General features: G+C 37.8%; 2 protein-coding genes across 4 annotated transcripts; both read right to left on the reverse strand.

Moving 5' to 3' along the window:
• Positions 1 to 368: 368 nt before the first annotated feature.
• LOC116252382 (uncharacterized) lies at positions 369 to 3,905 on the reverse strand. 2 transcript variants are annotated; one of them, XM_031626598.2, is made up of 6 exons: positions 3,504 to 3,905; positions 2,942 to 3,034; positions 2,271 to 2,504; positions 1,991 to 2,093; positions 1,425 to 1,654; positions 369 to 880 (listed from the first exon to the last, which is right to left on the reverse strand). In XM_031626598.2, exons 1-6 carry the CDS (start codon positions 3,818 to 3,820, stop codon positions 658 to 660), a joined length of 1,200 nt encoding a protein of 399 aa, XP_031482458.1. In that variant the 5' UTR covers positions 3,821 to 3,905; the 3' UTR covers positions 369 to 657. The 2 variants fall into 2 exon arrangements, with proteins under 2 accessions (XP_031482458.1, XP_031482466.1); XM_031626606.2 differs by having other exon boundaries at positions 2,271 to 2,496; positions 3,504 to 3,544.
• A 2,418-nt stretch (positions 3,906 to 6,323) lies between these two features.
• Positions 6,324 to 12,993, reverse strand: LOC116252375 (CDPK-related kinase 7-like). 2 transcript variants are annotated; one of them, XR_004172156.1, is made up of 12 exons: positions 11,853 to 12,993; positions 10,261 to 10,391; positions 9,992 to 10,033; positions 9,792 to 9,900; positions 9,398 to 9,476; positions 8,962 to 9,258; positions 8,599 to 8,711; positions 8,195 to 8,302; positions 8,047 to 8,109; positions 7,617 to 7,784; positions 6,662 to 7,055; positions 6,324 to 6,565 (listed from the first exon to the last, which is right to left on the reverse strand). XR_004172156.1 is itself a non-coding variant. In XM_031626582.2 (11 exons), exons 1-11 carry the CDS (start codon positions 12,363 to 12,365, stop codon positions 6,909 to 6,911), a joined length of 1,770 nt encoding a protein of 589 aa, XP_031482442.1. In that variant the 5' UTR covers positions 12,366 to 12,993; the 3' UTR covers positions 6,427 to 6,908. The 2 variants fall into 2 exon arrangements, 1 of the variants encoding a protein (XP_031482442.1); XM_031626582.2 differs by having other exon boundaries at positions 6,427 to 7,055.
• Between the last annotated feature and the right edge of the window lie 12,901 nt (positions 12,994 to 25,894).

The raw sequence follows: 25,894 nt of genomic DNA on the forward strand, positions 1-25,894 counted from the left end.
AAAAGCCCCGCCTCTCTCTTTCTCTCTCCCGAACGGGCAAACGCATGCTCGCGTAACCACAAGCATAGAATTAACTGATGTCCCAAAGGAGCATAAATATGACCCATTAATTCTATTTGCTTGCACTATTGTGGCCGAGTAGCACAAATGTATGACCTAGAGCGTCCAGGAGGGATCTGGTACTCGAACCGAAAATTCAAGTCCCTTTCTTCTCAGTAGAAATAACCTGCATTGCCTGGGCCCTGGCTTGTTTAAGACCAATTGCACACCAAAACTCCAATTGTAGCTTCGCTGACCAGGTGCATCCGTCCTTTGTTGCCTGATCCATCGGACTCTGGAAAGAAAAACAATTCTCACAGAAACCACCATGAAAATTTGCCACTCCCCTTGTATTATTGCCTGAATCTGGCAGTTCACATAGCTTATGGAAAAGAATTAACATTCATATGAATGAACGGATTAACTGAGCAAGCTGGACAAAGAAGGAACAAATTTACAAGTGCACAAGGTCTTTCCTTCTTGTCCTCGAGGAATTCGTGGTCTCGTTTGCATTTAATTCTGTAACATTCCAATTTGGGAAGTTCAAGTAATGGGAGCTCAGGGAAATCACAGTCAACTGTCTCATTCAAAACTTGAAACGTCAAGCCAGCAGCGATATCAGCTTGGAGTCTCATCAATAGTGTACACAGGAAGCTGCCAGTGTTTCATATTCTTCTTTGGATCATCAGTTAAGCTGAGGTCAGTGTCGTCTTCTTTAAAAGTCTTAATGAAGGTCCTTGCACCATGCATGACAAGTCTCTCTATCATGAACAATTGATAGTTATTCTCTATAACAGGATCCAAGATGTTGCTAAAGTTGGAGGAGTATGCCAGTCTATACCTGTCAACAAGAAAGCGTCAGCAAAATGAACTAATTTCGATGCTGATGAAATAATACATCCAACGTCTTCAAATCCATGAAGCAAGCTCCTGAATAGTGCTTGGAAATCACGGTTGTTGATCAAACCTTTTACTGTTGCTAGACAAGATTGCTTTTGATGGTGGTCCAAGAAACAGTTTTAGAAATGGCAAGGAAGCAAAACAGTCCTCTGGTTAAATTACTCATATACCCAGAAAAAGTTTCTTAAAGATCGATAAGAGGAGTACCAAATACAGGGATAGCTAGTATGGACTCATCACTATTCTAAAAATGGTTGTGTATTTTGCTTGTCAGGCTACATTCAAACTTTGACATTGATTTTTGGTACTATCACAAGTATGATGCTTGCGTACATACCCCATGTATATCTGCAACCCGAGTGATTGAGAAGTCAGAGATGCCCTTGTCGATCGACAAGTACGTGAAGTCTTAAACAAGGGATTATGTGCGCAGTGCCAAATTTCTCCTAAAGCAAACGACCATTTCAAGCAAGCTTGTTAGCTACCTGATAGACAATGGCGAGAAGAACCCAGGTGTCCTCTCATTTGAGGCAATAAAAATCATCCTGCCAGGAGGAATCCATCTTGCAAGTCTTATGAGCATGGCTTCAGGTCGGGTATCCCTGTCAAGATGAGGATGAAGAGTCCTAGCCACCCCAAACCTATCTTTCCTGGTCTTGATTTTATCACCTCGACGCACATGAATGGCATCATAATCACCAAGTATAGTTTTAATCTGTCAAAAAAAGCTACAGTTTAGCCAAACAGTAAGAAGAAAAACAACTTTCAATGAATAAAATTTCCTGAGGTCGATTTTACTGTGCACAAAGATCACACACACATATTCATGGAATAAAAAAGGCAACCTATGTATAGTGATATAGTGAATTGAATTCATGAAAGCTATGTCACAGATCAGGATGAGGCAACAAATAAAATTAGAATCTCTTGCTTTTTAAAGACTAAAAGAGCCATCAATAAGTTCAACAATTGCACGTTGATGGCAGAACATAGTAATAAGAAAAAACATAGATTTCAGGAACTCAAGGGAAGGGATTTCATTGTGACATGCCTGTTTAGCCGCTTCTCTTAATCTCTTTGCCGCCATCATGGGAAGAAAGGAATAGGGCAACATTATTGCACTACGGTTGCTTCTGTCTTTGCATTCAGCAAACCTAGCAATATTGATTGATGTTATGTTGACAAAAATACTGACCCAAACACCTGGCTAATGAACTTAGTTTCAGTTACTAGCGGGAACTGCAATATTATAAAAAGCTTGTCCAAAAATTTATTTGTTTAATTTGCATCAGAAGAGTAGATATTTGAGGTCTATGAAGAAATATATTTACCATGACAGAGGGCTAGCAGTGTGATTGATTAGAAACAGCGTTGAATATGCTTTGTTGTCTCTCAGCTCTGCTCGGGTAACCCCTTCAACATGGCGAACTCCCCTTTCACCTAACTTCATGCTTCTTGTTAAAACATAATGCCATGTTTTAGAATTATCTAGGATGACAGGAACGGTCTTTGAGATGAGGTCCATGTCATACAAAGAGTCCATTGCACAGGAATTCTCTGTCCATCTATATTAAGATCAGTAATTTGAAGCCACATTCGAACATGAACAAGATAACTATTAAAAGTAGCACCAGTCAGGAAACCACTTGGTGGACAAGAGACAATGTCAAGCCAAACGCAGAGAAGAAAAAATGTCAATCTTTTCATTTTGTAACTAAGAGGAATTATTGAAAGAAATCTTCAGTATGGTGATATCATGCTGCATCATGCTAGAGAAGAAACAACAAGAACAAATAAGTCGACCCTTATGGATACTGCTCGTCACAAACCATGAAACGAACCATCATTTTGCTTCTACTAATAAAAATGACCACTAGAAACTGCTCCCTTTGCGCGAATAAACCACAAATGGGAGTGAGCGAGAGACGGGGAAAGAAGAATAAAGGAAGACGAAAAGAATAAGAAAACATAGATTGAAATGGAAAGTTGGGGCCTTCGTTACCTGTCTTCCAGGCTTGCGTTAGTGGATTGGTGAAGAATTCCTTTCTTATTGTGTATTGCACTAATGCACATTCTAGAGGGCATGATGAAGACTCTGAATCACAACAAGCAAAATTTACAAGTCAGAAAGTTGCCATGACATTTTTCAACCATGCATACGCCAAATAGGAATGGATAATAATGTATTCAGATAGGTATTTCAGTCTTGTTTATCTACAAAATTAAACAGAAAAAACTCTACTCTAAGAAAAAGGGAAATGAAATAAGTAACCATGAACCAAGGACATACGAGTGGCAACTGAGATCTGTAAGTTACTGGAATACAAAATTCGGTCAATAATTACACAAATAGGAGAAACTAGTACGGTACCCACAATCGAAATCGAACTCCCCAGAGAAGGAATAAATCCCCACAGAAAAAGAAATCCAGGCAAATCGACAGATATCAGAAAATTAACTCCTAAAACATAAAAAATATGAACCATCGGTCCATTCACTGATATGCATTAGAGAAGTCAAAGAAAGAAGAGCAAAAGGAAGCAGGGAAACCAACAAAACAACACCTTCGAAGAACCATTGCTTCCTCGAGAGCGCATCTAAGACTCGATTCCTGGTGCCCTAATCCCTCACAAGAGTCACAATGCTTCCCGGGACAATCTATCCTATCTCCCCAATAGAGATAACCCTTCCATTCCCTTGCATCCTCCGTAGGCCGAATCGTCTTGACATACGATCTAGAAGCCGAATTCGAGCTCGGGAACGAGAAAAGCACAATGAGAATGGTGGCAGAGAATAAGACGATAAAAAGAAGGGAGGTGGGTCTCGGTTTGTTCCTCGAGATTCTTTGAATCGCCATTGCAGTGGCAGAGAAGAAACGCATACACACACACACTGTCGTCCCTCTGTCTTTCTCTCTCGCCCACCCGCTCTCTCTCACACAAGTGCGGAGATCTCACACAAGTGCGGGGAAATGATGCATCGAAAACATCATTTTAAAAAAATATATTAGCCGTACATTTTGACGTTGGATGCCAACCATCGTGAAGTTTTTTGTATACATCTAAAAGCTTTCTTATTTTCTTCAAAGCAATTCAGCAGACTGAGGCCCTAATCTCCAAATAGAAAAAATAGGAAAGATATAGAAAAGTTAGAAAGATTTTTTTTTCTCTCATTATCTTCGCTATAAGAATATAACATTTAACGAAATAGGTGATTTTTGAAAATGGGCATTTGTTGATCCTTATATAGCTTTCAAAATAAATAAATAAAAAATCTTATGGTGAAATAGTCACATTATAATACGAAGCTTTGAAAGCACGAATCCATAACTTGGGTTCGAGACTGAATTTTTCAGTTGATTATTGAAAAAGAAAAAAAATGCATTCAAGGCACACGCCGATCAAAAATCTAGTACATCACTCAGATCCACAATAGATTTAAGTCTAAGACTAGAGTTGATAAATGTCGGATTTGGTATTCAATCCAGAGCTTTCTGGTCCAAATTGATGACTGGCTAGGATGTATTTTATCCAGAAATTGCTCATGAATCCGAATCTGACCTGATTCTAATTTATTTTACAGGAAATTTTTTCTTGATAAGATCTGGACCGGGCACTGATAGCATAACCAATCAATTGAATCTCCAACCTGCATAATTCCATTTTACTGATAGTCCAACCCGTTGATACAATTAGTCTTGACCATATTTCCGGATCTCAAGCTGTTGGGCAGCGAAGATCTCTGCTGCAGATTGAAGACTTGTATTATTTTATTTTGTCTATCTTTTTTGGTTTAAGAGCAATATAAGTGGCATCCAGGAAAGAGACAAAATAATAAAGAAGTGGAGTAATAAAGAAATGATTGTTGAAAAATAATAAAGAAATGGAGTTCCTTCCGAACTTGTGGAAGTTGCTCCCCCCATTCAAATGCATTATTTATAGATGAAAAGCGCATAGAGATGCTGAATCTTCCCCCTACTAAAATGTTCGTTCCTTTTCTTGTTTATCTTTCACATATTTCTTACCTTCTGATTTTATGTATGAGGTGGATCATGTATGGATATTGTCGTTCATATTTTTTACAAAATTCAAGTTAAGTCTGTTCATATTTCTACAGTTACGAGGTCTGACCTTTGCCATATTTAAGTTGCAAACTTTATTAAAAGTCAAAGGAGGAAACCTAGTCTTTGGCCCCAAACTGTGGGTGCTTTTGAACTTGACAGTAAGGATCTCAGATTCATGTGTCACACGGGTTTTATTATTGTTTTTGTATTTGTTTATGGGACAAGAAATCCCTAGCAAATACTACGAGAACGTTTGTTTCGTGTTCTTTATGTAGTAGAGAATGCTACCAAGGCATTCTTCAATGGTGGAAGACGTGAACTAGAACACGACGCGGTATTGATTATGTTCCCGCAATCGAATGTCCTCTGAGATTTATTCACTTGATATTCAAAGTCTACTGTTTTATGCTACTAAAAGATCTGGTTTAATATCGAGAGAAAATGTGGTCTTGAATCCATGGAATTTAAATTCTGCGGACCTAATCAAATCAGAGGAAAGCAATGTTAGCCGTCACATGACCCTCACAGTTGAGGAGGAGAACAGGAAAATAAAGAGACAAATACACAAGAACACAGTAATATACATAGTTCAGACTTCGGTGAGACAAAATCGCATGAATTAAGCGTAGTATGACCAAGGGCGGAGGGAGGGTGAAAAAAAAAGTGTAAAAATTGACTCTTTTTTTTTTTTTTGCTTTTATGTATTTTTTTTAGTATTTTTTTTAGTGTGAGTTAAGTTTGACCCTAACTAAATCCAACCTACAAAACCCAGCTCCCATTTAACCCACCCCTGAAGAAAATCCTGACTGCCCTTAAAGAAAATCCTAACTTCGCCCCTAAGTTGTATTACCAAGCTCATGATCTCCAAAGGACTTCTTGGTTTCGAACGCAATGGAGACCCAGAATTTTGATCAAGCCACGGTGACAGGGTGACCTATCGTAAGTGCCAAAATGCAGGGCGAACCACGACATCCTCATGATCATCATCTTAGCGGTCCGTCCTTAACCAACCAAAAGATCCTTGCTTGTAAGAGACGATAGCGATCTTCTTACTGTCAGCACCACCTCCGTGATATAATGATCTCCCACTCTTGGACTTGAAACTTACCACCGTTGGTGAAGAGAGAGCAGATCGTGTTATCTGTAGTGGTCGGTGACCTAGATCAAACCGCAACCCGACCAGTATTCTGAGTCTGCCAAGACGGATGTGATCATGTGAGTATTCAGGTGGTGTTTCATGCTCAAATGGTAACCCACCCAGCGATCTGAACCGTCCGCCTAGACTGGCTAGAGTTTTTCATGGATCGAAGTTTTCTGAAGATCAACAAAAATATTGAAGTACATTTGAAATTTCCAGCATCAAGAATTTGAATAGGTTGTCGCCATGGTTTGTACATTTACTGTCATGAGCAAGCTCCGGATAGTGCAAACATAAAGGTAGAAATACCTCTGTACATTATGCATCTAAAGCACATAAAAAAAAAAAAAAAGACAGGGTGCAGAAGGCAGGTTCTGAGCTATTGTACAACGACCCAGTGGAAGGTTTCATCCCATGCTCACCAACTACAGATCACAGAATCCAAGTTACAGATAGAGAAGAATATTAAGGATTAACAATATAATTTTGCCAACAACGAGCATAGGGTATAAAGGAAATACCCAAACACTTCTTGTTCACTGCTTTTAGTGATTGTTAGTACATCTGTACATCATCATCTCAATCTCCATCACAGGCAGTGTCAAAAAGTGCACACAACAAGTGGAAACAAGTTAAAGCCCTTATTCCTGGCTTGGGAGTGCAGTAACTGACTTCTTGTCCACTTGTGTCACGGTAAACAGGCATGTTGGCTCCACTTAGGTCACCAAACGGAGGTTTGAATAGAAAAAATGAGTATCCAAAAATTCTTCAAGCTGTTTGCACCTTTGATACCAAACGCGAAGATACACCATGGAGAAGCCGGACAAATCCCATGAAACTGAGTTTTCCATCGGAGTGCCTGATCCAGTCATGAAGAACGGCATGCACTGGAACTGATGGTCCAAGCCCAAGTTCCTGATATCAAAATTTTAAGAAACAGAATGAGCATGAAGTTTCCCAACCTGCTATACAGTATTCATGATGATGCTATTTGCTACGAGAGAGAAGAATAGGACAATATAATGTTGAGTTCCTAGACAGGTTATAGAATAGGACAATTAATGTTTTCGGTTGCATATGGCTTCTGAGATGATTATATAAAAACCTGATGCTTTAATCTAGATCTACCTTTGGACAAAACCGGAACCTGCAATAGGCAAATGATCCCCATGCTTGATCTAGCAGAATAAAATACGTTATGTCATTCAATTTCTAAGATCCTTTCTACTTTAGTTAGTAGAATGAATGCAACCAACTGACCAAGTACTACATGCTTACTGTCCTTGATCCCATACAAGTGGGATCTACATGCTGCATAGCTGGTTCACCGCATGCGTGTTTTACAACAGAAAACTAATAACAGGCTCCCATAGTATATGATTCACCATGAAAATATTATCCACATCTCTATGTTATTACTAAATCCCTTCTTTGTCACAAAAGTTAAAAGAATTAGATTATGTAAGAGAAACTTACTGATGCAAGCTCCTCGATAACAATTGCTCTATTTCCATCCTTCTCAAATAATTCATATGCTTGAAACGCATGCTGCTCCCAACTATCCAAAGCTTCCATCTGATGCACACTAATGGCAGCGGCACAAAATTCCTCAAAATCCATTTTTCTGTATTGTAGAGAACTCACCTACATAAGAATAAATTGGATAATTAAATAATGGAAGAAGTTTGAGAAGCAACAATTAGTGAAACCCTAAATTATTGGGTTGACGATTCCCAATGAGCTACTTTACTATGGCTAGAAAACGGATTACAGAAGCTCAACAAAGGCCCATTCTCTTGGATTGAATCGTATATTAAAACTCCTAATTCACCAGTGAACCAACTTGCCTAAGCCATGACGTCATTAAACCAAAATCACAATATTCAAACACAGATGTGGTCAATACCATATTGACAAAATCATGAACTCGAGAGTCCTTCATTGCGCTAGTAGAGTACTTCATCAAGGCCTGGTCAAATGAAATTTTGCTTGAATCAGTAAAAGACCTTTAAAGGAGCCAAACAAGGAAATATGTAAAAGGATAAAAAACTAACCGTCCTGAAGTTCTGCAGACAAATGAAATCACTCTTGTTTGGACCTAATAAATTAAATTGTTCCCTTAAATACATAAGCTGATCTTCTGACAACGTCTTTGCAAGGGCCTGTCAGCAAGTGAACGTAAGCAAGCCATGCAAAACAAAAAAAAATAGATACATGCTAGAATAAGAAAAGCACAACAAGGTTGTCAATCCATGATCTGATGCTCGTGACCACAAATAAACAGACATATGGAACGGTTCTAGTTCAGATGGCCACAGTTTCAGGCACTGCCCAAAGCCGTTCATCATTTTCAACAAAATATAGTTCATGGAATAATCTGAACAAAAAGAGAAATAGCGACAGAAAATGAAAGCAACAACATAATCCATATGATAGCTACAACAAATATTTGGAGTACCTTTAAAGCAGCCTTTCTTAGAGATGATGAACACAAATATGATTTCACAAGTCTGATCACTAGGATGTCAAGTGGGATCTTACTGTCCTGGCAGCTCCTTATCCAGGGATGACCTGAACATGGAAGCCCAAACATGTTATCAGCATTTTTCTCACATACAAACACCAAAGAAGGATTTCAACAATGGCCAGCCCAGATAAAAAGAAATGCACTCAACAAAGGATCTGAATAGGAAAAATGAGAATTTCAACTATAAACTCGGACAACTCAAGGCAAGATGACATCTTTTTGTTGCCCAAGTTCATCACTTTGAGCCTTGAAACAGACTATCACATCCCTGAATATTAAGATTAATGTGCTTACATAACGCCTGAGCAGCAGTCATTCTTTTACGTGCATCTTTATTCAGAAGTCTCTTGACAAAATCCTTTGCCTCAGGAGAAAGAGAAGGCCAAGGTGCTTCATCAAAACTTGGGTCCGCCTTCAGCACGGCTCGAAAGATACCGGATTCAGTTCGTGCCCAAAAAGGGCGGCTGCCACACAGAAGAATGTAGGCAATAACACCAATACTCCACATATCGGCCTCCGTGCCATAGGATCTATGCAGAACCTCAGGAGCAACATAATATGCACTTCCCACGATATCATTGAGTCGCTCATCTGTAATTTTTTTTTCACATATTAAAAGTAAATCTCATAACAGTCCTTAGGATAGAAAAAGGAAATATAGTTAAGTGTGGATAAGGTAAACGATTCAGTTGCAGAGATGAATGTCTAGTGTGTACAGAAAAATAAATACCTGGTTTGACAAAATCAGACAAGCCAAAATCTATGGCCTTCAGTTGTGAATTCTCATCCTTCAAAGTGAAGAGGAAATTCTGATGCAGCAATACAACTTGTTTAGGTACTAGATCAACAAGAAATCCCCAATCCAGTTATGAAGCAACTAAAATACAACGGATCTATATATACACAAACATTCTGTAAGCAAAATTTCCAGGATTTTTTTTTTTCTTTTTACTTCTTGACTCCATCTAAAACTCATGAGAAATATTTGTAGACAAATACAAGAAACAGTTTTTAATGTAAAGACATCAATATAGTGATACTTCTGACAAATATTATTTACTAAATCTTAAACCAGTCTTCCACGGTAATTGATGTGCTTCCATCAATTTTTTTATTAGGCTCACCTCTGGCTTAAGATCCCGATGAACTACACCTTGGAGATGACAAAAGGATGCAACGCTCAGAATCTGGACCATCACAGCCTTAGCATCATCTTCAGAGTATTTTCCTCCCCTAGTATCATGAACATGAAATCACTTATAGAAAACAGTGAAGAATGGAAGAGAAAAAATAGCAATAAAAAGACCAGCAAGACTGAATATACCTGGACAATATCCTATCTAGAAGCTCACCTCCTTTGCATAGCCTGCAGAGATAGCAATTACACCATCATTTTCCATATATCTGAGCAAAGACTTTATATGGTAAGTACTTGCTAGTTGCTATTCCAGGCTAAACAACAGATATCAGCAGGTATATTTTCATCATAATGTATATGCAATCTGACCCTAGTTGGAATTAGAGTAACATGTGAGACACAAAATATTAGAAATTGCACTTGAAAAGAATTTCCAATTTCCAATGAAGACTCACTCCATCACTATGTATACATTTTCCTGGTCTTCAAAGGCCTCATAAAATTGCACCAGATTCTTGTGTCCTGTTAAAGCACTAAGAATTTTCACCTCCCTTCGGACATCCTCTATGGCAATCGCTGTGGTCATCTGCAAGGCAAGCACATTGCTTTAGACAAAACAAAACATGGAAGGCCTCTACTGACAACCACCCACTGCTACATAAATAGCCAACAATTACAAGCCTGGAAATTAGCACTTTGAATATGTGTTCCTTAACTCCAACAGAACTTTTTTTTTTCATATGTACAATCAACAATGGCTGATGTAACCAGCAGGCTTTCATGAAAATAATAATAATATTCATGGAAGCACAATATTTTTACTAGACAAGACTGTTTTTCATATGTATAACAGAAGGCTTTCATGAAAATTGCATGGGATTCCACCGGGGCCCAGAACTATGCTGTGAAAGTCATGCCTGGACATACCATGCACACCTGATTGCTAGGTCCAAGGAGTCTAGGCGTCCAGGTGCTTTACAATGCATAAAATCTCACCCAGGTGCGCCCAAGCAACCCACAACCTGGGCATTTTTTGCTTTTTGTCTTTTAACTTGTTTTAAGCTTCTTTTTTTATGTGTGTGCGCGTGTTAGAGCCACCCACTTCGTGCCTAGCGCTTTTAGGCCCAAAATCAGCATCCCCGCTCTCAATTCTCCTTTCTCCTAACAGTAAACTATTTTCTGCAGCCAAACACCATTTACGGTAGGAAGGCATCAAATCTCGTTCAGAAATGGTAAGATGCTTGGTGCAATAGATGCAAGCCAAGTCTATCCAAGTGAAAGGCAACTCCTGTTCGAGTGACGGGCTTCCATACCGACCATAAGACCTCCTCAAACTTGACATTTTAGCTTGAATGTGAAGAACCGACCACAAGGTGGGATGCTTCTGCAGAACAGATCCAACCAAATTTCCAATTGCCGAGGTCAAATCCCAAATCCATATTTTATTAGTGGAACTGATTAACCAAAACCAAAGGCCCAAAGCTAGGTGTTCCACAAGTCTCAAGATATGCCTCAGTTTGATGTTTCTTGAACTATCGTAGTAAAACAACCAAGAAAACTCAAAAACTCTTGAGGCTTGCATACAGCGGTCAACAAGAAGAGTGCAGGTAAGTCCTAGCCTTCTCCCGTAAACTCATAAAGTAACTCAACCTAACGAAAACATTTTAGAACCCGGAAGAACAGATCCTCGCTGCCCAAGCGAAGAGAATTCCACATTTCACCCATGAAATCTTTGCTTCTCCCATGCAGTCGCCTAGACAACGTGCCATGAAAGAGGGTACTAAAACGAAAATACCTTTCTGCTTGTACAATGACGCTGAAAAGTTCACACTTCAAAGAATGAAAATCGCAAAACTAAAGTCTAAACAAATCGACACTAGATAATACTCCAGAACTACAAAATCAAATCTGAAACAAACTCAACTACCGACCAGGTAACTGTCTACGCTCGTGTCCTTGGCCGAAAACCTTCCAGAAACAGAACCGGAAAAAGGGAAAAAAGAACGCTATGAAACTGACAATAAGACAGTTGATTAGAAATCCCAACCTTTGCTTTAGGAATGACTTTAACAGCAACCTCCTGCCCCTTCAACTCACCCTTTTTGACCTTAGCAGTGCAAGTGAAGCCAAAATGACCGCGACCCACTTCTTCCCCGAGTTCATACTTCGAATCAAACTGCTTTGAGAACCCAAAACTCTTGTCCAAACCCAACTCGCATTCACTTCCCTCCGGGATTGATGGTGCGTTGGGCTTTACAGATCCATGCCTACGAGCGAGCAACGCCTTGATATGCTTCGCCGGAGACGGTGGCGGGAAAGGCCGCTTGAAGAACCGGCTGGGCGTCGAATTGGCGGTTGAAGTCGGGGTCGAATACGGCGGCGAATTCTTGAAGAAGCTGTACAAAGGGCTTGGGCTATAGAGTGGGATCTTTGCAGGTTTGCCTGCTTGACTATCCAACTTCGTTCCCACCTCCAATTTGGGCACATTGCTCTCCGAATTCTCAACATTTTCAGTGTGATTTGGTGGGTCTGTAATGGGTTTTCCATGACACAGACCCATGGCAAGAACTGACCCTCAGAAAATGGAAAACTCAAGAAACTCTTTCACAACAAGAACCAACAACGGAAAAAATGCAGCAGAAAGAAGCAAATACAACGATACCAGGAAGAAGGAACCACCAAAAGCATCAAAAACACAGAAGAGTAACCCAGGAAAAGACAGCAAAAGGGCCCAGAAAACTGGCAAAAGAGAGAAGAGCCAAACTAAACAACACCCAAAGTAAACCAAATGAGAATTAAGAAGGGAAAAAGAAGCAAAGACAAAAAGAGATTACAAAAGAGGGGCAACACACAAGCCCAATAAGGCTACGCTACGACGGTAAGCCTTCTTTGCAAAGACAATACAGAAAAAAAAAAAACTGTCTGAAATCAATAGCTGAAGCAATCAAGGTGGCTAAAGAGCAGAAACCCACAAGCAGACCTACGAGTAACACTCCCAGTGGAAGAGAAGGTGGGAATGTTGAGAGGTGACGAGAAATGAAAGAAAAGAGAAAAAAAGAAGAAAGGAAAGAAAGATCTCTGCACCAGAGGTGGGTTTTCAAGAAATCCCCTTTTCACCTTTTGCTTTTCAGTCCTCTTTTTTAGCTAAGTTGGAGAGTGGAATTAAATTATTTGGGGGTGGTGGATCCAAGCACAGAGTAGACATCATCACATATAAGAGCGCAAGCAATGCGTTCAAAGGGCATCCAGGCTGTCCACAATTTCATCTAGAAAGTAGAAACTTATTTGTAACATCCGTTGTAACTTTTCCTTGGTCCCTCACTTTTCTTATAAATTTGTATTATGCCTTGTCACTTTCTTCACTCCCCTCAGTTTGAACAGGAGGGACGGTTTCGAATACTTTTTAAACATTGCCAAATCTGACTTTGTTGAGGGCGATATAATTGTTTATTAGTTTATTATGTAAGCTCTCATTGTCGATGGCATCACTCCAGGACTCGATAAAATAGGAGGGTAATCTTCTAGATTGTGGTGATGAAATTTAATTCTTGTTCTTATTTAACATGATGATGGCATGATGCCACCATGTGGCATTATCAAGTGAGTCCACCATCGATTTCGGCTCACCAAGGTGTAAAAACTTGGCCAGGTGAGTTAAGGGACGCGTTCCAAGTATTGAATCTTCACCTCATCAACTTGAATATCTTCAAGTCTTAACCCTCCACCAGATCTGAGAGAAGGCTCCTCTTTCTTCAAAACCCCATGGAAACATAATAATCTAATTGCTTTAAGGCCGAAGCCACATACTCAAAAGGGCTTCAACAGCTTCGAGGCAGATCACATGCTAGCAGGCGATTTCCGATTGTTTCACCATTTGGGTCAAAGGCATCGATCACGAACTAAAGCAACAGCGCAATGCGAGGGACTTTACATGGGCAGACGACAAGAAGAAGAACTATGATACAGATAAATTTCTTCGATTAGCAGGTTCTTCAGGTTCAAAAGAGTCGATAGTTTCTCTAATTATACAAGGAAAGCATCTAAGGCGCCAACATCTCTGCAATGCCAAAACCATGAATTTTGTCGCAAGAGGCAAAAACGGGTAAATTTTTAGTTCAAAGAGATCACTCAAAATTTGGTTGTGAAACCTTTACTTCTTCTTCTTCTTCCCTCCCACTCTTCTCAAGACATACCCATGTGAAGAAATTGAATGTAATCCCAGGAAATGAAGCCTGAGAAAATGGGCTGCTCACAACTCCATGGGCTCATGCTCTAGAGCAGACTTTCATTCATCTCCACAAAGGAACAGTTTTTTTTGTAAAGGTGAAGCAAATTCCATTTCAGCTGCCAAAAGGCAAAAATAATAACAATCAATTGGTTGAAGAGCAATCATACCGGGAGCAGAAGAAGATCAAAAAGTGGTCTCAGCTCAACGAGGATAGGCTGACTGTAAGATGCAATTTGCTGGTCAGATCTAGCCACTCTGCCCAACTTGCAAGAGAGCTTCTACAGGGTGGCACTAATTAATTTTTATTTAAGAAGGCCATCTTGTATGCCCTGATGAGCACCTTCTCGTGTCCTTTCTTCTTCTTCTTTTTTTTTTTTTTTTTTTGTTGATCTAGAATTGAAAAACAACTTAATTTTCAAAACCATGGATAGTTTCTCGGATGTCCTTGCTTGGTATTCGTCCCCAAAACTGAGGATCATGAAAGAAAAGGTACAATTGTGAAATTAGGTATAAAAGATAGATCACCAAATGAAATTTTTCCTAAAAAATGCCTTTTCGAGGCCTGATCCATGCCTTTATTTCACTATTTACAAATGGAGCAGTAGCATTAAAACCTGAATGAGACAAGCTTGTCAATCCAGTTGGAAAATGACTATATAAAGTATTAAAGATGCTTATATTGCAACTTTGACTACTGTTTAAGCTGAACAATAAAATCACAATCGGTGACGTATGGCTAATTAATCTCATTTAATGAGAAGTTGAAAATTGAAGGTTCGAGACCATGAGTCATATGAACATCTAAGAAAGTTGAAAAAGAAAGATAAAAATATGAATTACTGATTCTCTCAAGATTGTGGTTCCTGCTTACCCATAACTTGGCATGATGCCTTGCAGGAGTTGCCCGAGGATATATGTTTCAAGAGCAAATGGACGTCTTAAAGACGTTGAGAAGAAAGAAAAAAGACTAAAGAACAAAAACAATGCAAACATCACATCTCTTTCATGAGTAACAGAATTCCTTAAGGTGGTTGTATGTGAAGTAAGGAAATATATGTGTATGTGCAGGTGTGGAGGGGGGTGATGTTTGGAAAAAACAGAACATGTCTTCCTGGTCTTTGCTTAGCCCAACAGCCAAGGCTCTCAAACTCATGTGAATTGTTACTTATTCAACTGTCTCTCTCAAGATCTCTCTTGTTTATACAAAGAATTTCAGCAATTGTGATACTGAATCTAAAAGAAACCCATATCTCTCTCTCTCTCTCTCTCTCTCTCTCTCTCTCCAGTGTTCTAAGTATGTTTCATGGTACTTGGACACTGAAAATGAAGACGCATCCTCAATAGTCAAGCCTATCGCATGAACTAGAAGTTTTTGGTAAGTGATTCAGAGACACTGGATGCATCTAATTAACATAAAGGTAATCTTTTTGAAACATATTTGGAAGAAGTATAATAATTATTGAGAGATCGCCAATTCGTTCACGATTCGTGCATTTTTGTGTTGAAAGACAGCAACAGCACATGGGCAGGCCAAGGATGCATTTTTTGCATTTTGGAGGTTTGAATACCTTGAAAGGTACATGGAACATTCACTCGGATTCTTGTCTGCCACTATACATATCATAGACAGTGGTAGACAAGAACTCGAGTGATTGGGAAATCAGTAAAATCAGTTTCCACAGAAGTTTGGTTTCGTTATCGGACATTGCCGGTATAATTGTTCGAGTTAGGAAAGCATCCCACAAAAAATGCAATAACTTCTTACAGTATGTAAATTATCATAAATAATCTGTATAATATGACATTAATTTGGACATTCTACATGATTTCTTTATTATTTTCCGTCAATAAATGCTATTTTCATCCACAATAATAATCGAAATTTCCGCATGTTTTTGCACCAGCACTCTTTTTCACAAATTATTAGCTACCCTTGTGTTCCAATCCGCAAGAATTCATGACAAAGATTATTATGATCCCGTGATCAAGTCTTTCATCCGGTGCCGTGTTTGAGCAACCCACCAGAGAGACAGCAGTCGATGAAGAGATGATGAGCGCGTTGAATGTTCCTTCGATTTTTTTCTATTCTCCATCATTTGACTGACTGCGCACAGAGAAGAAGAGAAGGGACTAGGGAGGAGGAAAGGAAAGGCAGAGAGCCTTCATTATGGGGAAGCTGAATCCATTTATTGAACACCAAGAAGTTGTTGGCCAACCACGGGGAATGCCGACTACAGATCGATGTGTGTGCTTCTGTTCAGAGACCCTCGGGTTTCAGAGAATTCAATAAATGAAGGGGGGCCTGAGAGTACCAACAAGGGTAGGTCTCTGCTATAAATATTTTAGAGAGAGAGTCAGCATCTCTCTAGCTGCCATGGATGGCAATGGCGTATATTATAATGCATGGGTGCATGTGCTAGCTAACATGGGAAGCAAGAATCCAATTCCTCTCCATTGCAAGCAACAAGCAACCTCGATCCGCCATTGACCCCAAGGACAAGGAGAGCAGAAGCAAATCCCACCACCTTCGGCCCCATGCTATGCTGATGTGATGTTGCCATCGAAATATGGAGCTCTGCGACACCATGGTCCCCTAGAGAAGAAAGAACTCCTCTCTCTCCCTCTTTTTCTCTCTGAAAGTTGTCCTGACAAACTTTTCTTTCATCCGTCGTTATTACCATTAATAATTCCTGTAGCCAAATCAATTTCTGCTAATTAAACATAGTAATTACTCGGACCAGAGAGACGACGGATCGCCTCTGTAGGGAGTCTACCAGAATAAAAGGCTTAGCTGAAACCAGATTACTGCGGCAGATGAGAGAAATTAAATACATTGAATATCTGTACACGTTTGGGCCGATCTTCTTGTTTTCTTCACTCCTGTCAATTCACTTCCATGACTCCGATTTCTCTAACTTGAGCAACGTACGCAGGCCTCTATTAGTCTAAAATATTATAGCCACAGAAAATGCGAAATATTCAATTAAAAATCGGTCAGCCGAATAAAACGAAAAAACAAATTTTTTGAAAAAAAAATGTGTTTTTCTTTTTTTGCATTTACATATTAGTGTCCTTCTTCAATATTCATTCACTTATTTTCATTTTACTATTTTCTTGAGGGGTTTAAAATTTTTAACTAGTGTCTTTTAACAAAAAAAAAAAAAATCTAACTCCACCACTAGGGCATACATCTGCAAGTTGTTTAAAGAATATGAAAACGTTATCTTTGCACGTATATGTTCAAATCCTGTTAAATTCTTTACATTTTTTTACAGTTGAACATTGAACGCAAGCAATCCGGAGTCAGAATCGTCCAAGAATGCTCCTTCTCATTATATAATTAATCATCTAACAATAATAAAACCCATATAGTACCAATAATAACAAAAAAAATAATAACATCCACAATAATATTGTTATTATGGTGATGTGCCATGTCAATTTTCTACGTGAGAAGCGGTCAAAAAGGCAGGGCAGGGGACGCTTTGCTTTTTTGAATATATGCTGCCGTGTTTGTAATTGTACGTCCATGAATTTCTTGCTTTTAAATTTTTGGAAGTCCACCCGCTTGCCTCGATCTCCGTTAAAGCTGTCTTCCTCCTTTTGCCGTTGAGCTATTTATTGCCTTATCTCCATCGCCAAGCAAATAAACTTTGCTTTTGTTTTCAAATGAAATTTCTTTTGGGGGCTCGAATTTTTGGCGTAGCTCCTCGGAAACATTGCTCCATTTTCTTAAAAAACTTTTCAATGAAATAAAAAGCTTCACATATGATATGATGCACAACATGTCTACAACATCAATATCATTATGAGCGAGCAACGGGAATATTTCGTAAACACGTGCCCCTTTTTATGTTATGGCTAAAAATAGAGGGTCTTAATTGAAAATGTTCCTTCACTTTTGAGTTTTGACAACCTTTCCAATTGGATCACTACTTAATAATACCTTGGTCAAGTCTCTTGGTCTACTTACTTTTGGAGGGACTCATCATTGGGTGCAGAAGTAAGACTGGCACTAGTGCTCAAGAAAGAAAATATTTTCTTTTTGTGTGTAAATAATTAAAGATATGCTCGTATGCATGTGTGTGTCATGTTCCTTGCTTCAGTTTTGTCCTACTGGTTATATTATGAATATTCAAACAAATGATATTGAGGTATATCCCTCGTATGATCCATTTATTAACTTTACACTTGCATAAGGAAAACCGCATTTGAGCAGCAGCAAATATGACAATCGAGTTGAAGGATATAACAATGGTTTATCTAAGTTTCAAAGAAAGCAAGAACCTTGAAAGCATAAGGGTATGGCTCTTGGAGGCGTTTTATATATGCTCGGAGGATCAGATGCATGTGCGTTCGAAACATGCCATGCATGTGTATGTGTGGGACAGTTATATTGGTTGAATTGCATGTGAATCTATATGTGGATGCATGGTTTTTGGATCTTATGAGACGGGATACCCAAAAAATTCCTCTGTTTGAATCTCCACTTTAATTTGTTTCCTTTTGTAACTTAAACCAAATAGAATATGCTTGAATTGGCAGAGAAGGAATTGTAGTGGGCAGTACCTGGACTTGCATGCAGCAAAAGTCACGACTTAACGTTGTTTTTTTCTTGTCCTCTTTCACTGTAGCGGCACTGAGATTTATTATTTCTTAAAACATTCTTGCATATTATTAACTTAATTCATTATTAAAATTCTTATTAGCTTGATGGATGTGAGCTTCCCAAGAGAATTACTGCTCGAATTTCTGATCTCGAAAAATGCCATCTACAAGTTTGGGCCCATGTTCTTGGAATATTACAAGAGCAAAACACTTCGGTACTGAATAAAAACAAAAAAATTTCCCCACTTGAAGTTAATCAACGCTGCCGGCGTCGCCCTTGGGTTTATAAAAAAAAAAATAACGACGACGACAAAATGTCATTTTTATGTATATTTTGTAGTAAAAATTGAAAAACCAAATATATGTTAACCTTTTTTTGAGAAATTAAACTTTCATGGCTTGTTTGGCAGTAGGGATATCTTAAGTCCCATTAATCTATTTAAAAAAATTGAACAATATTTATTGTGACATTTTATAAATCTGTTTAAAAAATCAAACAAAATACACAAAGCAATTGCTGTAGAATTTCATGAATATGTCCAAATCTACTTGTTATAATCGCAAAAATCGAAGAGTGACCTTCCTGCTGCAACTTTTTATGGAATCTCAATTTCATAGAAAGTTTTAGTGTTTCATAAATCTAAGTTTTAGTTTTTTACAAATCTGTTCCAACTCACAACCTGCTTCATCAACTTATGCCGATAACATGCAGTTTAAAACAATTAAATAGCGAAGACAATGAAAGATCCAAAATAGAGAAGATTGAGTAAATCACCAAATCGCAGATCATGGATCAAACCTCAATTACCAACCAACCCAAATAAGAACGCATCTGACAGCTCCTAGGAGAAGGTGCGGTCGATCGTACGGAGGACATTCACCGTCAGTCAGGGAATCAATTCCATTCTATGGGCGGGGACCCATGGATACATTTGGATCCATATCCAGCTCCTTTTCTTCCATGAATCGTACGGAAATCGTAGCCCCATCCCTATCTGGATTTCGGTCGTCGTGGATTGTATTTGTGCGTGCCCGCGTACAAGATCTCCGAAGAACCATGAAATTTCGAGATCTCGATCTTTGGAGTTCTTCGTGAAGATACACGCTGCGTGCGGATGCGAGCCCGTAACGTGAAATTAATATCTTCACCCTGTTTGATGGCAGTACAACTGTTTGACGTCTTAGTTGTCGAGGGTAAGCTCGTGGCGTGTTAAACATACTGCTAAAAAAAAAGTTTACGAATAGACAGATGCATTATTATGATTATTTGAGTTGTCCAACATTATATAATAAATAAGAGAACATGCCAGTCAATTTATTTTGTTTATTAGTGTTTCTTAATTAGTGTTTACTGTCAAATTTAATTATGTAGATGGATTCAAAATAAATATTAAAACCTATGAGTAAAAGAAAACATGCAAAAGGGATCTACAAATTAGGTCATGTAGGTCTTAAAAATTAATGGTCTCTATCTTTCATATCCCATTAATTTTAATCCAGACATCGAACAGTGGCGGAGTCAGAAATTTTAGCTTAAATGATCGACATGCAATTAGCTGGATCCTGTGGTGGCGGCTCTTATGGCTGGACCCAGGACCCCGGTCCACTATCATTGAAAGCTGGACAACTGTATATAGGGGCCCACTTATGGCTCGGCCACCAACACCAAACTTATATATTTGTGCATCTACTACATATTTATACAAACAGCAAACTTATATATTTGTGCATCTACTACATATTTATACAAACAGCTTAAATAAATAAGAATAATATAAAGTATGTATTTAACATGACATAATATGTAGAGAGAGAATATGATACTTAATTTGCAGTAGTACGTTATCTAATTTTAGGGGGGACGCCCTCCGGTGCATATAAAAATCAATGGGGGTCACATGCAACTAAAGTCTAAATAGCTAAAGCAACAAAAAAGTATCATTGATAGTCTAAATGGAAGTGCACAGATGAAATCTTGAGCAAGAAGGCATGTTAAAATATCACCTATTCCGCAAGTAGTATATGGCTCAACTCTTTTTATATTGTGACTTCTTTTTTCAAGTTTTCTTGTTCTTGTAAAATCTATGCACATTTCCATGGGCTAGTTTCGCACCAAATCCTATGAAATGCATGTGCTCCATTTCCATGTTGATACAAATTTTTCTATTTATCTTATCAGTTTCTTTTCATCAACTTTCATAATCTTTCTTAACTAACATGTTCTTCGAATGTTTAGGCACTCGAAAGGATACATTCGTGTAGCAAAGTAAGGGAGCATGATAACATGGTTTCGATGTTAAAACCACAAAATGATCTTTGCTTCGAGGAAATGGTTTCACGAGAAGACTACATCAGAAAGGATGTTTAGTCTATCAATGCGATAGTGTTTCCAACACTATGACTTCAAGAGGAAGTTATTATATATGTGGAAACCATGTGGGTGTCCACTACCAACGCCCTAATTTATCCAGCATGAAAAATCATTCGCTGCATAGTTCTCCGCTCAAAAGGTGTTTGCAACCAAGACACTCGCTAAGGAGGCGTTTGATAAATTCGGATTTAAAGTCTATAAATCAAAATCTATGGTTCATCAAACTACCATACAAAATACATTGAAAAGGGTCGACGTGTTTGTTTGGGCGCGAGGACACCCCATCTAAGATGTCCCCGTCTATTGGCCTGCTCTGGATGCCCCAGAATTATTGTCATCGCTCCAAAGATGCGACAAAATTTAATGGAAAATATGTTCCAATTTTTTGCATCATATGGGCATGGGGTCCAATTTATGTGGAGGAGGTTCACTGATCTAGTCCCCATTGATCTAAATGAGAACAAAAATTGACGGCTGAGAAGTCTTTTTCTTTTTTTATCTTTTTGTATTTATCTGGTTTAATTTTTTAAGGGGAGATGCATGATAATGATGGTCGGCGTTCCAAGTTTCTTAATCGAAATCTAGTGGTCGTTGTCATAAGGAGAAGAAGACAGAGAAGGAGATAAGAGCTCAACTGCATGGAGATAAAAGGGGCCCATGATCGATGATCACAACAAACCCACTGCACGTATATATGGTCCAGTTAGTTTAGCTTGAATATTGGATTCAACTACCAATTGTCTTTCAATCTTTTCCTTGGTTTTGTCCCATGCGTTTTCAAAAGCAAAATATGTATATACAGTTCTACTTTTCCTTCTGTCATTTCTGTTCTATATATCTTTTGCTTTTTATGGTTCAGATTCTTTTGATAATCGACTGGTTACGTCACTTTCCGGGAGAGAAGAGAGAAGTGAGATTGGTCACAAATACTTGTTCTCCTTGTTTGTTCATTGGCGTTGAATGCGAAATTCATGGGAGACAGAGAGAATGAGATTTGATATGATGCTATTTGCTTGTTGATTTTATGTTTAATTTTCGTTAATTGATGTATTTTCATTAGTCATGACTCACTTATACACCCTCTCACGCCTTTTCAGACCTGCAATACTTGTTCTACTCCAACACATTCACAAGTTAAGGAGCTGTTAGGATCTGGTTGCCCAATACTTGAAATTCAAATATACCAAGACTGGTGACCTGAAAACTTGTTTGATATTTGAAATCTGCTCAACTTGGAAAATTGGTAAGACCCATGTGATGTGGTTCATGAGATCATAACCACAGAATTCTAATATGTAGTTTAACAGATTGAGTAAAAGATAAGAACTCTAATGAAATAAGAATTGATGAATCAAAACCAAAACCAGTATGAAGTAATATGCAGTGACGAGTGCCAATGTAGGTGCTGGTCTCATGTGGTAGAAGCGACTTATGAACGAATGAAATTAGTTGGTGAGACCATTAGGAGTTCTAGACAATATTATGAATGCCCAAATGTTGAACAACCAACCTTTTCTTTTTTTTTTAGTTTTGCAATGGCGCAGAGTTCTCTCCTAAATCCTTGAGAGAGTAGTATAGACCCTAAGAAGAGATTTGGTAAGAAAATATTATGTTCCTTGAACACATTTTCCTCAAATAACATGCTCCAAAGACGTCATGTTATTGTTTCAGAACACATGGTGCAATTATATCTAGCATTTAATTATGATCTGAATTATCATATTGTGTATCTTGCAAACAAGAACAGAATATTTTTGGAACATATATTTTAAAAATATGTGTACCAAAAACACAACTTTTTTCTTGTCAAGTGCCTTTAAGATTCAAAAGGATTGGTTAGGTGCAACCTAAAAATCGTATTCCATCAGTTTACGCCTTCGTTTGCAGCTACCCGAGTCTGTCGATGGTACAAATTTACTTTCTTAATTCCAAGAGATGTTAAAAGAAAGTATGCATGTAAGTACGGTTGACGTGTTCTTTTAATATGTCAATAATTTTGCATGCGCAACATATTTTAATTAGATACAGAGTATGTTGTTTATAAATACCTGGCTTAATGAATAATCTCATATAATAAAACTGGCAAAGTTCACAAACTGAGATTCTTGTTCTGGAAAGAAAATCATAGGATAACTTGTAAGTAGGCTCGCATGCATCGTTGTATCATGCATGGAAAATCTATATAAGATTTCTTGACAGGCATATTAATGTCTTCAAGCTTGTGCTTCGTGATTTTCTTATGGAGGGCAACACGTTTCGTGAAAACTGCCAAGTAAAAGCTTCAATCTGTGTTAGCTTGAGAAATAGAGAAAGTTACATGCAATTTTTTTTTTTAAATATTACTTGGTATCACTAAATTACATTCTTACAAGCAAAAATTAATTAATAAGAGTGGAGTAAGAGATTAAAGAACTCGAGATTTTCATAGTTGACTTAGCTGGTGAACTTGGAATTATGTGAATCTTGACGTAAAATTCATGAGGTGCAAAATATTTATACTTCCGCACGAGGCTTCCTTGCATCTGATGTCCAATGGTATCATTTCCTTTGCCAAACTAAACTAAACATAAAGAAAGTTGGTCTTAAAACCTTTAGATTTAAGGCCACGCTTAGAAATTAATCAATAGATCTAACGTCTTATACTGATAGGTATTGACTATTCTTTTGTTTAATGTAGCCATGCATTAAATAAAGAACCACATGGTAATGTGATTATCAGTAAATAAATACTATATTTATATGTAAACGATAAGAATATATTAACTTAGTAGTTGTTTCATCATTACTTAAGTAAGCCATGCTAAGATGACTGAGATTTGATTCAGCGATTATATTAATATTTGAATGTTAAGGCCGTAAACCATCAGGTACGTGTTTATTGAGAAGGCCCCAAATCCCTCCTCAGTATCAACTGTAATGCATAATTAAACTTACTTTACATAAACTGAATTAAACATATCTTTAGTAGTTAGGACGTGTTTGGATGAGCGAAGAAACGTTTGAGAAAAAACATTAAATGGACTTTCCCTTGATGTCGGCTTGGATTGGGTGGTTTGAACCAGATGGGCGGGCGGCTGCAGGGGCGGAGCCAAGAGGGGCACACAGGGGCCTTGGCCCTCTTTACATTTTTTTTTTAAACTACATGTACATTTTTAAAAATTTTTATTTATCCTATATAAAATTTTTAAAATTTGTATTTCCGTCTCTGTTTTTGAAACTGTAATTCGGCTCTCCTCATGAAAAATTTATGATTCCAACCCTAGACGGCTGTAATCATTAGTCGAGTTAGAAAGTTTTTGCTGAGAGACTCTAATTTAAAAATCTTTGATCGTTCAAATACATGCTAAAATGATTGAGAAATACCTTACACAAATAAGTAAACATAAATAAGGCAAATAGTTGAGGCTAATTACTAATAAATAATTAAATGAATTTAATGAGACTGCATAGGCAACTGCCCGCACAAGCCCACATGTGAGTCCACCCCTTATGTGGCCGATTCAAGAGTGCTAACTGTTAATATTTAGCTGTCTTAAAGAGTATTCTAAAGATTTTCTTTTTTGAATTTTTTATTTTTAGAAAATATTTTTGACCTATTCCAGGCTTCCAGCTGAATTGGCAGCTTTACAGGTTCTGTTTATAAACCAATTTTCTTATACTAGAGGTTAGGTTTGATATATAAGCAAAATTATACCTTGGATCTGCCTTTATATATGTATATATTTTGAACCGAGTTGGAAAGAAAGAACTTGAATGCTTAACAACTCCCCTAATGCGTGCTTTACTTTTCATAATTTATATTATGCATAATTAATACAAAGTGGTAACTTAATTTATATTCTGCACGGCCAAATACGAATGCATCATAATATCCACCAACACAATGTTTTGAAAAATAAATCATTTTTTAAATTTTCCAAATTATGTGTAAGCTATTTTTTATGTATGAAAAGGAGAAATATACCCATATGAGTTTCCAATAATTACAACAATATTTAGCCCAACATTTTCCCGTGTTTTGAATCAGAGGCATGCTAAATGATCCTAACAAGAAAGTGATTAAAACTTAATCAACATAAACACCTTGGGGCTTGTATAACTGAGACATCATGCATATATGCTAATGTTTAAGTTCATTCTTGGATGGAACCAAGGAGAATGAGCAGTCACATACTTAAGGCCTTCCCCTGTTAGGAAGATGAATGTGGAATGATCACTGTACTCAGCTGAAAGAGAAGATTACCAAGAAGTTGGCTGATTGTCAATCATGTACTCTGATGTCTAGAAAAGGACCATGTCTTCTGATTTTGTAATCAAGCTATACTCTCAAATGAAGTCTTAAAGTAAACCGATACAAACTTAAAAACAAAAAATGTTAGTTAAAAATACCAAGAACATAGTAAATATATATTAAAAAATGATTGCCCAATCTTTTCTCTTTCTTAAATGATTCACTTCATACCTTTATTCAATAGTTGTGAAAAGTAACTTTGATTTATAAAATTTAAATAGTTTTGTTATTTTTAAAACAAAAAGAACAGGTAACTGGCCTGCCTATGCTTTAGTGGGAGCTCGAACTAGGGAGACTTTGAAAATTATCGAGATTATTAGGTACACTTTTTAATGTACACTAATTCCGCTCCATTTTATTGAGATTTACTAAATTTAAAAATTAGATGCTAACATGGGGGAAAATATTAATTCGAAATTTAAACGGAGACACTATTTTTTTATTTTTTTTTTCATGAGTTGGGTCCAAGACTCCAAATAGTGGCGTTGCTTCCCTTTGAAATTTTCGTACAAGGCAGGGACCCGACGAGAAAATTGCATCTACGCGTCCAAAACTTTATGGTGGTCTGCATTTTCAAGTGCACCCAATCGT

The sequence above is a fragment of the Nymphaea colorata genome, chromosome 1 (assembly GCF_008831285.2).
Source record: "Nymphaea colorata isolate Beijing-Zhang1983 chromosome 1, ASM883128v2, whole genome shotgun sequence".
NCBI classification, from domain to species: Eukaryota; Viridiplantae; Streptophyta; class Magnoliopsida; order Nymphaeales; family Nymphaeaceae; genus Nymphaea; species Nymphaea colorata.

Excerpts from the sequence above, each read along its gene's own strand:
- LOC116252382 (XM_031626598.2), bottom strand. The coding sequence starts at position 3,820 with ATGCGTTTCTTCTCTGCCACTGCAATGGCGATTCAAAGAATCTCGAGG. Across the intron at positions 3,035-3,503 it reads GAAGCAATGGTTCTTCGAAG|AGTCTTCATCATGCCCTCTA; the intron begins GTGTTGTTTTGT and ends GTTGTGATTCAG. Across the intron at positions 1,655-1,990 it reads TAAGAGAAGCGGCTAAACAG|ATTAAAACTATACTTGGTGA; the intron begins GCATGTCACAAT and ends TTTTTTTGACAG.
- LOC116252375 (XM_031626582.2), bottom strand. The coding sequence starts at position 12,365 with ATGGGTCTGTGTCATGGAAAACCCATTACAGACCCACCAAATCACACT. Across the intron at positions 8,110-8,194 it reads GTCTGCAGAACTTCAGGACG|GCCTTGATGAAGTACTCTAC; the intron begins GTTAGTTTTTTA and ends TCATTTGACCAG. Across the intron at positions 7,056-7,616 it reads TTATCGAGGAGCTTGCATCA|GAACTTGGGCTTGGACCATC; the intron begins GTAAGTTTCTCT and ends TTTTGATATCAG.